At 37.2% G+C, this 13,774-nt stretch overlaps 1 protein-coding gene across 1 annotated transcript in view; it reads left to right on the top strand.

The window, feature by feature from the left end:
* Positions 1-13,774, top strand: part of LOC112397062 (uncharacterized protein MCAP_0864-like) — a 235,657-nt gene that overhangs the window by 209,367 nt on the left and 12,516 nt on the right. Inside the window, exon 11 of the mRNA XM_024741141.1 lies at positions 7,107-7,200. Coding sequence (XP_024596909.1) covers positions 7,107-7,200 — 94 coding nt within the window. The remainder of the gene's footprint in view (positions 1-7,106; positions 7,201-13,774) is intronic.

Below are 13,774 nucleotides of genomic sequence, written 5' to 3'. Positions count from 1 at the left end.
AGATGATGGATATATCATTATTTTGATTGCAGTGATGGTTTCACACACATATGTTTATGCATATGTCAAAACTCATCCAAGTGTATACTTTAAACATGTAGTTTACTGTTTTCAATTATATCTCAATAAATGTTGTGGTTTTTTTTTTTAATTCTCTTGGAACCATTTCTCCTCCAAATCTTCTGTGGATAGGAAAGAAGTTGAGAAAACTGTCTCTCAACAGGGCAGAATTTCTAACACCCTCTTCTGATGTGGCAAGGCTGTAGGATGAAAAAAAAAAAAAAAATTACATCTCAGAGAGGAAAGCCAGGAGCTACGGAGAAAAATGGTTTGAGAAATCACTCCCAAGTGAAAGAACCACAGTCTAAGCAAGAAATGTTCTCTACCTCCAGGGTAGAAATCCTCACAGTCGTTTCCAGTAGGATTTCAGAGTTGCGATGGACTCCACCTGATGCCAGGTGACTTACTGTGCACCTCCCGGTGAGAGGACTATACTATCCACATCTGATTCACATCAGACTTGGCCATTTGATTTGTTCTTGCCATTGAAATGGGAGAGGAGTGACATGCACTGATTGAGCAGAAACTTAACAGATCCTATGTTTTCGCAATTTTTCTTTTCTATCACAAAAGCAGCATTCCCAGGTAAGAATTGTTCCTTGGGCTACATCCTGGAACAAAACATGCAGAGCAAAGCAGCAGATTACATATATCATGAGCAAAAAATAAACTGACCTTGTTAGCCTCTGGGATTACAGACATGTTGAGTTTTGGATGACTCTGAAATATAAAAGTAGAGCAGTCAGGTGAGAGTTGGAAACATGAGTCAGATACTCAGAGAACAGATGTGAGCTGGAGATAAAATCTGGGAGTTGTCAGCAACTATTGCATTTTAACCATAGGCATGGATATGATCACTTAGAAAAAGAGTAGAGAGAGAAAAAAGAGGCCTCAGAACAAAATGCTAAGGAACACCAAACATGTAATTGACGGCAAAGATGAGTCTGCAAAGGAGACGGGAATGGCCAAATATTTGGAAGAAAGCCAGAATTGAGGTGTTTTTTTTGTTTTATGTATTTATTTATTTACTTTTGACTGCTTTAGGTCTTCATTGCTGCGCATGGGCTTTCTCAAGTTGCGGTGAGTGGGGGCTACTCTTCGCTGCAGTGCGTGGGCCTCTCATTGCGGTGGCCTCTCATGCTGCCGAGCATGGACTCTAGGTGCGTGGGCTTCAGTAGTTGTGGCATGCATGCTCAGCAGTTGTGGCATACGGGCTTAGTTGCTCCGTGGCATGTGGGATCTTCCCGGGCCAGGGCTCAAACCCATATCCCCTGCATTGGCAGGCTGACTCCCAACCGCTGCGCCACCAGGAAAGCCCAGAATTGAGGTTTTAATGTAATCCCACTTTTACTATCCTCATTCTTTGTTCCTTCTGCTTCCTTTCTCCAGCCTAGAGACTGCTGAGCAAGCATCAGAACCTGCTAGGTCCGCCTCACATTTTAAAAGATAAGTGTTCCTTTTACAACATTGCTGGCTTTTGAGCACCATTGGGACAGGGACCCTGCCCTCATTCACCTCTGTCTCTCCAGGTACTGCCTTGTCCATAGTGTGCATAGTGGGCAGTAAACCCCACCCTGCTGCTCACTTGCCATTTCCCTCTCCTTTGTCTTTCCCTTTAATTCTCTTTTCTCCAGATGCCCATTCTACTCTATGCTTAGGCTTTATCATTAATGGTTTTTATAAATACTGAGTAGTTACATAAAAGGTTTAGATAGGTATAAAGTATGAAGAACTACAGTATAATGAACGCTAAGTTTAGGAAAAAGAGCCTTACCATTAACGTTGAAGTCCCTTGGTGCTTCTCCTTATTCCACCACATGGCATCCTTGCTCAGAGGTAACCACCAACCTGCATTTTGTGGTTCTCAGCAAACTAGGAAGAGATGGGAACTTCCTCAAACTGATAAACAGCATTCGCAAAAACCTACAGAAAACACTTGTTATTCCTTTGCTTCACTCTATAATTTTACCACGTATGTTTGTATTCCTAAAAAAAATTAGATTTTGCATATATTTTATCTTCATGGAAATAAAATTATACTGTATATATTAGTCAGTGATTTATTCTTTGTGCTCAAGATTATGTCCCTGGGATTTTTGTCCATGATGTTACATGTAGCTGAAGATCATTCATTTCTTCATCTGTATTATATTCTGAAGTATACCACAATTTATCTTTCCTGCTTAGCTATATTTCATAAATTTTGATGTGTAGAAATTTTATTATTTTTCATTTCTAAGTATTTTGAAGTATCAGTTATGATTTTTCATTTGACCCAAGAGTTATTCAGAAACACATTTTTTAAAAGCTCCAAATACATGGAGATATTTATCTTTTGTTACTGACGTTTCTTTGTTTTCAGAGAATATGGATTATAACAGTGCTGTTCAGTAGAAGTATAATGTGAGCCACATATGTCACTTTAAAAATTTTAATTGCCATATTAGAAGAGTAAAAATAAACAGGTAAAAGTTATCTTAATTAATATATTTTACTTAACCCAATATGTAGGGTTAGGGATAGGGTTTGGTTTTATCAAGCCTGTTTCTCTTAACTCATGAGTTTAGTTTATTTGCCATTATTATGATTGTTACTTTAAGTTTTCTATCTATATTTCTCCCTCTTTTTCTACACTCTTTTCTCCTTTTGGGCCTTGGGCGGGGACAATATTGTTGGAGTTTCTTTTATTTTCTTAGTGCATCTTCTTCTAATGGCGTATTCTATTCTTTTAGTGGTTACTTCTGAGAATTTACCATGCATGCTTAATGAAGTTTAAAATTAATATCTCAGACTTCTCTTGAATAATGCAAACTTCTCTTAAATAACACTGGCACCTTATAGTTGCCATCCTGCCATCCTATATTCTACATTTTTGTCTCGTGTTCTAGTTTTATACTTTTGTTAGCCCCACTGATTACACACAGTCAAAACTAATATTTTATACAGATGATATTTATTTACAAGTACTTACATACAAGGCTGGCTACATAATTTTCAGGCCCAGTGTAAAATGAAAACGTGGAGCCCCTTCAAAAAAAGAAAAGCTTTTCCCTTTCCTTCACCATCTTTCTCTCAGCTTGTCAGGGTCTTTTTTTTGTTTGTTTGCTCTTGAATCTTGTGCTCCCTTGGGCATGGAGAAATCGTAGCATGGATGCAGGCTCTCACAGGCACCCAAGGCCCTGCCCCAGACTCAGCCAAAAGGACACACATGGCAGACCCAACATTCCCCATGCCTGTGCCCACTGAAGCAGAGGATGACAGCAGATGCTGGGCAAGGGTCAGGGAGAAAAGGGTTGAGAACCATCCTGGGGAGACAGGGAGGTGTTGAGAGGTAGGACTCTGTGTGAGCCGAGGCTCCAAGGCCCCAGCATGTGCTTGACTGTCCCATTAGACCTCACTTACAGACTCAAAGATAAAGTTATTAAGAATTTCTCAGTGGTGACCACAGAGCATTAAATCTGAAACCCAGGGCCCCCTTCAGAACATGGGCCCTGTACAGCTGTATTGATCACACACCCAAGAAGCCCTCCCTGCCTGTGTGTTTGCCAGTTCCTTTGCTCACCGTTTTTTCTTGATCGTCTGACCTTCCTTCTGAGATCATAATCCTTCCTGCAAAGCATATTTTTTAGAAGTCGTTTAGCTGGCAGTAAACACTCAGACTTTATTTTTCTGAGCATATTTTATTTCGGCCTCTTTCTGAAAGATAGTTTTGCTGGGTACCCAACTTCAGATTGATGGTTATTTTCTCATGGGATTTTTAATATATTATTTTGCTGTCTTTGGCCTTCCTTGTTTCTATTGGAGAATAAGCTTTCAATATGTTTGAGTTCCTTTGAAGACAATATGTTTTATTTCCTCTCCAGCGTCTTTTAAAATCTCTTTTAATTCCAATATCCTTCATTTTCACTACCAGGTGCCAGATATGAGATTTATTTTTATTTATCTTGCTTGGAATCCTTTGGGCTTCCTAGATTTATGGGTTGGTATTTTTCATCAATCTGTAATGTCCTTCCTCTCCCTTTCTCTCTCATTTGCTTCTGAAATGGTAAATAGAGAAATATTAGATCTTTTCACCCTGTCCTCCATATATCAACCTCTTTTATATTTTACGTATTTTTGACATCATGTACTGCACCCTGTATAATTTCTTTGAATCTCCCTTTCAGTTTATTACTTCATTTTTAGCTGTGAATAATCTGCTATAGGACCATCTACTGAGTTTTTCATCTCAGTTATTATATGCTTCATTTCTACAAGTTTGATTGGTTCATTTCAGATTTCATTAGTCACTTAAATTAATCTTTTATTTCTTCCAACATATTGTACATCCTTATTTATATTCAATATCTGAAAATACTTTAGAATTTGTGGCTTTGATTATGCTATCATTTGTGTCTGCTCATTCTTCCTCTTACTAGCTTTAAAAAAAATAATTTTGTGTTTCTTAAAATTATGGTCTCATAGGTCTTGAATTTTTATCTGTAGGAATCTCTGAGTTTCAAGTTGAAGATAGGTTTCTCCCAAACATATTGGTGTTTTTCCTACCAGGCATCTGGAGGCAAGGTTATTCTAACACCATTGTAAGATATCTCCTCAATATGAAGCTTTTTGGACCACTCAGGTAGTGTGAATTCAGGATACAAACCTGCACTGGGATTGGCTTGTGTTTACAAATTCTTGTGGGAGATTTGTATTTTCCCCTCTACCTAGCACCAAACTTCAAAGCCGGAAATTTCTTTTGTGTTCTTTGAGAGGGGATGTTATTTGTATTTTACACATACTGGGTGTGAATTTCATATTCTTACAAACAGTATGACAAAAATGCATACTGCATTTGTCCCTCTTTGAGATGCAGTTTTATGCAGGTGAGTTTCCTCTCAAGCTCTTCCTTTCTCTCCTGACTCCAGTGCCCTTCATGGCTGTAAAATTTAATGCTCAAGTACATCAGATTTGGAAAGTACCTTCAAAGTGAGAATTGGCTTCAATGCTCTACTTATTGTTGGGGTTCTTCCTTTTACTTCATTTTTTTTAAACCATTAATTTGGAATAATTTTGTATTTAAAGAAAAGTTACAGAGACAGTACAGAGAATTTGTTTCCCTCTTGTCCATTTTTCATAATCATGGCACATACGTAAAAACTAAGAAATTAATATGGGTATAGTACAATTAACTAACCTATAGACTTTGTTCAAATTTTACTAGTTTCCACTGATAACCTTTTTCTGGATTTGTGTTTCCTGCATCTTCCTAACTTTTTGTCCAGGTCACTGATGAATTTTAAGATTTTTTTTATAAGTGAAAACAAAACTTTACTTATTTTCAGTAGGAAAGTTGTCAAAGTACCTAGTCTGACACAGTTCTGAAAAAAAAAAGTCTGAGGAGTTTTGTTCTTTTCAATCATTTTCCCTCAAATAATATTCATAATCCTGGTTACCAAGTTAATGTGTCTTTATGTTCATGACCTTAAAATTTTCTAGCCTAGAAATGTAGGCACTATTTTTATTAAAAAATGTTTAATAATACTGTAAGAGTGAGATGAGAATAGAGATCAAGATAGATTGACAGTCTATTACAGTACTCTTGGTGGGAAATAAAGTCAAGAACCTTAACTGTTAGTAGTCGGAAAGGAAGGGAGGAAATAGTTCGAGGTGCACCAAGGGGCAGAATACATAGAACTTGTTACTGAATGGATGTGGTAGAACAAGAAGAAGGAAAAGTCAGAGATGACTCAGGGATTTCGAGCTAAAGATTGTGACTGTTGAAGGGTTCAGAAGTCAAAAGGAAAGGCAAGACCATTGGAGATGATGATGAATTTGTTTTTTGATGTGTGGAATCTTTGGTGTTGATGGCTCACCAGGGTGGAGATGTCTAACAGGCAGTTATAAATGAAAGTCACAAGTCTGAGAAAAGGGGTCAGAACTAAAGGGAAGAGGGTGATGATGGAAAACAAAGGGATTAGAAAGAGGAATAAGCAATGGAAAAGAATCACCTACACAGAAAATAAGAAGGTTATGGTGATTATAGAAGGGGGCGGAGGGACTCCCTGATCAACAGGCATACTTTTGCCACCACTTGTGATATTTAAAGTCTTAACTTCAGGGCCCCTGGAGAAATGTCCTCATGAATCTCCCACACTTACTTCCACCCAGAAGGTCACAAACTTAGCTTTAAGACCCAATTACGTGGGGACTTCCCTGGTGGTGCAGTGGTTAAGAATCCACCTGCCAATGCAGGGGACATGGGAAGATCCCACATGCTGCGGAGCAACTAATCTCGTGTGCCACAACTACTGAGCCTGTGTGCCACAACTGCTGAAGCCCGCGCACCTAGAGCGGGTGCTCCGCAACCGCAATGAGAAGCCCGCACACCACAACGAAGAGTAGCCTCCACTAGCCACAACTAGAGAAAGCTCGCGTGCAGCAGCGAAGACCCAACACAGCCAAAAATAAATAAATAAATAAATGTATTTTTAAAAAATCCAATTACGTGGATTAAAATGTTCTCTGTGTTTTCTCTCCTAGTTTCTAGTATGTTTTGTACTATACCACATTTCAGATATTACCCTGTGCTTAATTCAGTCTGTTCCTATTAGCACTTGAGATAAATAAAAGAAAAATAAATCTAGCAGGAACCACAAACGTGCTGATTTTGTGTCATATCCCAACACATTTTCCTTTTTTAAAGAAACAAAATATGACCTAGTGTTAGAACTTAGTCATAAACTTTAGAACCACAATGTATAGTATTTTATTATATTTGTGACTACACATATGTTGTTACTACTTCATGCAAAAATAATATTACTTATTAAGCAAAAATTAAGCCTTAGAAAATACTTACCTTGTTGCCAGTGTTTTTAAATTGCTGTTAACAACAGTTAAAATAGTATGTAGTAGCAGTACACACACACACATATGTATATATATATTTCTAAAGAGAAGAATAAACAGACTGAGTTGTGAAATAATCCCTGAGCCACGAACTGTAATTTAAGAAGGGTGTTAAGGGTGTGTCTTGACTCATTTGTTGTGTTTATGATTTTCAGGGAATTGATGCTGATTTCACATCAGAAAAGCATGGAGCAGTTGCAGGAAACCCTTAGACAGAAGATGCTGAACGGTGATAACTGGAGGGAGAAGGTAACAATAATGTGGCTTTCAGCAGCATGTGTCTTATTTGTTTTTAAAAACTTCTGTCTATTTTCCAGGCTACTTCAGATAGGTCTCTTTGCTTCTATGCACACCTTTGATTCTTTCTGGAATTTCCTAGACCAAACGTGCTTACAATATATGTTTTTTACAAAATATTAGACAAGTAGGAAGTTAAAACATAAGAACAGAATTTGAAGTCTTATAAGATTAAGATAGCTGTTAGTCCTTATGTAAAAGCATAATTTTTACTTCTAAATATTTACCCGTTTTCCCATAAAATGACAGAATCTGCATTTGACTACATCCTTAAAAGCAGGGGAATATTAATTCATTCTTATGATTTCTCTGCTTTTAAGAAGATAATACAAGAGAATGAACAATGACCAATGACTTAAAATTATTCAGTTATAAACTTCTGGCAAATAAAATGAATAAGTATTTAGCTCACTATTTACAAAGAAGATGTTTGCTTTTAAGAGTATGAAAAAATTGCATTGACTTTTGTCTTTGGACTTTTCTATATTTTTCAAACTTTCAACAGTGAATATGTATTGCTTTCATAATTTTAAGGAATACAAATCATACTTTTAAAATTGTTAGCCCCTGCCTTCTCAGGCCTTGCACAGCTCTAGTCATTGAGGCTATAGACATCATCTTCCTGTCATAAACTTCTCATACTTTTTGATTGATCCCTTGGCTTTATCATGCATACTGTGCTGAAACCTTCCAAGCTGTGTCTTTTCCCCCACCAGTACCTAATCCTAGCTCTAGCCTTCTGTCTTGGTTTTCTGATTTTGTCTTACATGTGCATCTAGAACTAGAGCTGGCTACTGAAATTCAGATTGTTTGATTGAAGTCCCAACAATGTATTTGGTTATCATCAGATGCTTCTCCTTGGTGACTAGACCTTATAACTTGTAACCTGAAGCAACAATTGGTGGCCACCTTCAAACTAATGTCTCCATCTGGAATTCCCCACTCTGCCATCCACAGATGAAATCCTTTAGGTATTGTTGCTGGGTCCGGTTAATTCTAAACTTGTCACTTTCATTTCCAGTCTTCACACAGTTGGCCATACTCAACCAGTCTGGCCCTCTATAAATCAATCCCTCTTCCCTTATCCTTTGGGGACAGCACATTCAGGCTATAACAAAAATGATCTCTATAGCAACAGTTCCATATGGGCAACAATTAAAATTTGAGAATATGGACTAAAGTTGCTCTAAGTGTCTCATTCTTTTGTTTTATTTTATAGCATAGGCTTCTTTTTATTATAGATCTTCATTGCAGTATCATTCCTTCACAATACTGTGTTAGTCTCTGTCGTACAACAAAGTGAATCAGCCACATGCACACATACATCCCCACAACCCCTCCCCCCAAGCCTCCCTCCCCTCCTCCCCATCCCACCTCTCTAGGTCATCACAAAGCACCAAGCTGATCTCCCTGTGCTATGCTGCTGCTTCCCACTAGCTAATTACTTTACATTCAGTAGTGTATATATGTCGATGCTACTCTCACTACACACCAGCTTCCCCCTCCCTCCCCTGCATATTGTATCAATTTACATTCCCACCAACAGTGCAGGAGGGTTCCTTTTTCACCACACCCTTTTTCCTAGATTTTTTGGTAATGGCTGTTCTGACCGGTGTGAGGTGATACCTCAGTGTAGTTTTCATTTGCATTTCTCTAATAATTAGTGATGTTGAGCATCTTTTCATGTGCCTCTTGGCCATCTGTATGTCTTCTTTGGTGAAATGTCTATTTAGGTCTTCCACCCATTTTTGGATTGGGTTGTTTGTTTTTTTGATATTGAGCTCCATGAGCTGTTCATATATTTTGGAGATTAATCCCTTGTCTGTTGTTTCATTTGCAAATATTTTCTCCCATTCTGAGGGTTGTCTTTTTGTCTTGCTTATGGTTTCCTTTGCTGTGCAAAGCTTTTAAGTTTAATTAGTTCCCATTTGTTTATTTTTGTTTTTATTCCCATTACTCTAGGAGGTGAGTCAAAGAAGATCCTGCTGTGGTTTATGTCAGTGTTTATCCTGTGTTTTCCTCTATGAGTTTTACAGTATATGGTCTTACATTTAGGTCTTTAATCCATTTGGGGTTTACTTTTGTATACGGTGTTAGGTGGTGTTCTAATTTCATTCTTTTACATGTAGCTGTCCAGCTTTCCCAGCACCACTTATTGAAGAGGCTGTCTTTTCTCCATTTTATGTTCTTGCCTCCTTTGTCATAAATTAGGTGACCATATGTGTGTGTGTTTATCTCAGGGCATTCTATCTTGTACCATTGATCTATGTTTCAGTTTTTGTGCCAGTACCATACTGTCTTGATTACTGTAGCTTTGTAGTATAGCTTGAAGTCAGGAGCCTGATTCCTCCAGCTCTGTTTTTCTTTCTCAAGATTGCTTTGGCTATTCGGGGTCTTTTGTGTTTCCACACGAATTGTAAACTTTTTGTTCTAATTCTGTGAAGAATGCCATTGGTAGTTTGATAGGGATTGCATTGAATCTGTAGATTGCTTTGGGTAGTATAGTCATCTCACAATATTGATTCTTCCAATCCAAGAACATGGTATATTTCTCCATCTGTGTATGTCATCTTTGATTTCTTTCATCAGTGTTTTATAGTTTTCTGAGTACAAGTCTTTTGCCTCCTTAGGTAGGTTTATTCCTAGATATTTTGTTCTTTTTGTTGCAGTGGTAAATGGGATTGTTTCCCTAATTTCTCTTTCTGATTTCTCCTTGTTAGTGTATATAGGAGCACCACAGATTTCTGTGCATTAATTTTGTATCCTGCAACCTTACCAAACTCATTGATTAGTTCTAGTAGTTTTCCAGTGACATCTTTAGGATTTTCTATGTATAGTAGTATCATGTCATCTGCAAATAGTGACAGTTTTACTTCTTCTTTTCCAATTTGGATTCTTTTTATTTCTTTTTCTTCTCTGATTGCCATAGCTAGGACTTCCAAAACTATGTTGAATAAGAGTGGCAAGAGTGCACATCCTTGTCTTCTTCCTGATCTTAGTGGAAATGCTTTCAGCTTTTCACCATTGAGAATGACATTTGGTGTGGGTTTGTCATAACATGGCCTCTATTATGTTGAGGTAGCTTCCCTCTATGCCCATTTTCTGGAGAGTTTTTATCATGAATCAGTGTTGAATTTTGTCAAAAGCTTTTCCTGCATCTATTGAGATGATCATGTTTTTTTATTCCTAAATTTGTTAATATGGTGTATCACATTGATTGATTTGCATATATTGAAGAATCCTTGCATGCCTGCGATAAATCCCACTTGATCATGGTGTATGATCCTTTTAATATGTTGTTGGATTCTGTTTCCTAGTGTTTTGTTCAGGATTTTTGCATCTATGTTAATCAGTGATATTGGTCTATAATTTTCTTTTTTGTGTGATATCTTTGTCTGGTTTTGGTATCAGGGTGATGGTGGCCTCATAGAATGAGTTTGGGAGTGTTCCTTCCTCTGCAATTTTTTGGAAGAGTTTGAGAAGGATGGGGGTTAGCTCTTCTCTAAATGTTTGATAGAAGCCATCTGGTCCTGGACTTCTGTTTGTTGGAAGATTTTAAACTACAGTTTCAATTTCATTACTTGAGATAGGTCTCTTTATATTTTCTAATTCTTCCTGGTTCAGTCTTGGAAAATTTTACCTTTCCAAGAATTTGTCCATTTCTTCAAGGTTGTCTATTTTATTGGCATATAGTTGTTTGTAGTAGTCTCTTAATAATCCTTTGTATTTCTATGATGTCAGTTGTCATTTCTCCTTTTTCATTTCTAATTTTATTGATTTGTGTCCTCTCCCTTTTTTTTCTTGATGAGTCTGGCTAAGGCTTTATCAGTTTTATTTATCTTCTCAAGGAGCCAGCTTTTAGTTTTATTGATCTTTGCTATTGTTTTCTTGGTTTCTATTTCGTTAATTTCTGCTCTGATCTTTATGATTTCTTTCCTTCTACTGACTTTGGGTTTTGTTTGTTCTTCTTTCTCTAGTTGCTTTTGGTGTAGGGTTAGATTGTTTATTTGAGATTTTTCTTGCGCCTTGACGTGAGATTGAATTCCTATAAACTTCCCTCTTAGAACTGCTTTTGCTGGGTCCATAGGTTTTGGGTTGTTGTGTTTTTGTTGTCATTTGTTTCTATGTATTTTTTAATTTCTTCTTTGATTTCTCCAGTGATCTCTTAGTTATTTAGTAGCTCACTATTTAGCCTCCATGTATTTGTGGTTTTTACAGGTTCTTTCCAGTAATTGATTTCCAATCCCATAATGTTGTGGTCAGAAAAGATGCTTGGTACAATTTCAATTTTTTAAAATTTTCCAAAGCTTGATTTGTGACCCAAGATGTGATCTATCCTAGAGAATGTTCTGTGTACACTTGAGAAGAAAGTGTATTCTTCCACTTTCAGGTGGAATGTTCTATAAATGTCAATTAAATCTATCTGGCCTATTGTGTCATTTAAAGCTTGCGTTTCCTTATTTATTTTCTGTTTGGATGATCTGTCCATTGGTGTAAGTGGGGTGTTAAAGTCCCCTACTATTATTGTGTTACCGTCGATTTCTCCTTTTATGGTTGTTAGCATTTGCCTTATGTATTGAGGTGCTCCTTTGTTGGGTGCATAAACATTTACAATTTTTATATCTTCTTGGATTGATCCCTTGATCGTTATGTAGTGTCCTTCCTTATCTCTTGTAACAGTCTTTATTTTAAAGTCTATTTTATCTGATATGAGTATTGCTACTCCAGCTTTCTTTTGATTTCCATTTGCATGGAATATCTTTTTGCATCCCTTCACTTTCAGTCTGTATGTGTCCCTAGGTCTGAAGGGGGTTTCTTGTAGACAACATATATATGGGTCTTGTTTCTGTATCCATTCAGCCAGTCTGTGTCTTTTGGTTGGGGCATTTAATCCATTTACATTCAAGGTTATTGTCGATATGTATGTTCCTATGACCATTTTCTTAATTGTTTGGGGTTTGTTTTTTGTGGGTCTTTTTCTTCTCTTGTGTTTCCCGCCTAGAGAAGTTTCTTTAGCCTTTGTTGTAAAGCTGATTTGGTGGTCCTGAATTCTCTTAGATTTTGCCTGTCTGTAAAGCTTTTGAATTCTCCATCAAATCTGAATGAGATCCTTGCTGGGTATGGTTGTAGGTTTTTCTCTTTCATCACTTTAAGTATATCCTGCCACTCCCTTGTGGCCTGCAGAATTTCTCCTGAAAAATAAGCTGATAAACTTATGGGGATTCCTTTGTATGTTAATTTTTGCTTTTCCCTTGCTGCTTTTAATTTTTTTTCTTTGAATTTAATTTTTGTTAGTTTGATTAATATGTGTCTTGGTGTGTTTCTCGTAGGGTTTATCCTGTATGGGACTCTCTGTGCTTCCTGACTTGGGTGACTCTTTCCTTTCCCACGTTAGGGAAGTTTTGCTCTATAATCTCTTCTTATGTTTTCTCAGACCCTTTCTTTTTCTCTTCTTCTGGGACCCCTATAATTTGAATGTTGGTACATGTAGTGTTGTCCCAGATGTCTCTGAGATTGTCTTCAATTCTTATCTTTTTTTTTTCTTTATTCTGCTCCTCAGCAGTTATTTCCACTATTTTGTCTTCCAGCACAAGTATTCGTTCTTCTGCCTCAGTTATTCTGTTATTGATTCCTTCTGGTGTATTTTTCATTTAGTTATTTTGTTGTTCATCTTTGTTTGTTTGTTCTTTAGTTTTTCTAGATCTTTGTTAAACATTTCTTGTATATTCTCAATCTGTGCCTCCATTCTATTTCTGAGATTCTGGATCATCTTTACTATCATTACTCTGAATTATTTTTTAGGTAGATTGCCTATTTCCTCTTCATTTATTCTGTCTTGTAGGTTTTTACCTTGCTCCTTCTTCTATGACATATTTTTTTGCTGTCTCACTTTTTTTCTTTTTTTTAATGAATGGGATTGTGTTTCTGTCTTACTGGTTGTTTGGCCTGTGGCTTCCAACACTGCAGTTTCCAGGCTGCTGTGTAGAGCTGTGTCTTGGTGCTGTGATGAGGACCTCTGGAAGAACTTACTCCAATGAATATTCCCTGGGGTCTGAGATTCTCTTTTAGTCCAGTGGTTCAGACTTGGGGCTCCCACCACAGGAGCTCAGGCCCGACTCCTGGCTCGTGAACCATGATCCCGCAAGCCATGCAGGCAGCCATGCAGGAATCAGGCTCCCTGACTTCAGACTATACTACAAAGCTACAGTAATCAAGACAGTATGGTACTGGCACAAAAACAGAAAGATACATCAATAGAACAGGATAGAAAGCCCAGAGATAAACCCACGCACATATGGTCACCTTGTCTTTGATAAAGGAAGTATATGTATATGTATAACTGAGTCACTTTGTTATAAAGCAGAAACTAACACACAATTGTAAAGCAATTATACTCCAATAATGATGTAAAAAAAAAAGTAGAACAATAACAAAGTGAAAACTAAGAATAGGAAACTAACAGGTATGTTAGAAAAAATATAAAAATATAGATGAAACAACAACTAGAAGGTGAAACAGAACCACA

The sequence above is a fragment of the Neophocaena asiaeorientalis genome, unplaced genomic scaffold (assembly GCF_003031525.2).
Source record: "Neophocaena asiaeorientalis asiaeorientalis breed wild unplaced genomic scaffold, Neophocaena_asiaeorientalis_V1.1 scaffold556, whole genome shotgun sequence".
NCBI lineage: Eukaryota > Metazoa > Chordata > Mammalia > Artiodactyla > Phocoenidae > Neophocaena > Neophocaena asiaeorientalis.
The sequence above is the reverse complement of the archived record's forward strand: the minus strand, read 5'-3'. Positions and strand labels throughout refer to the sequence as shown.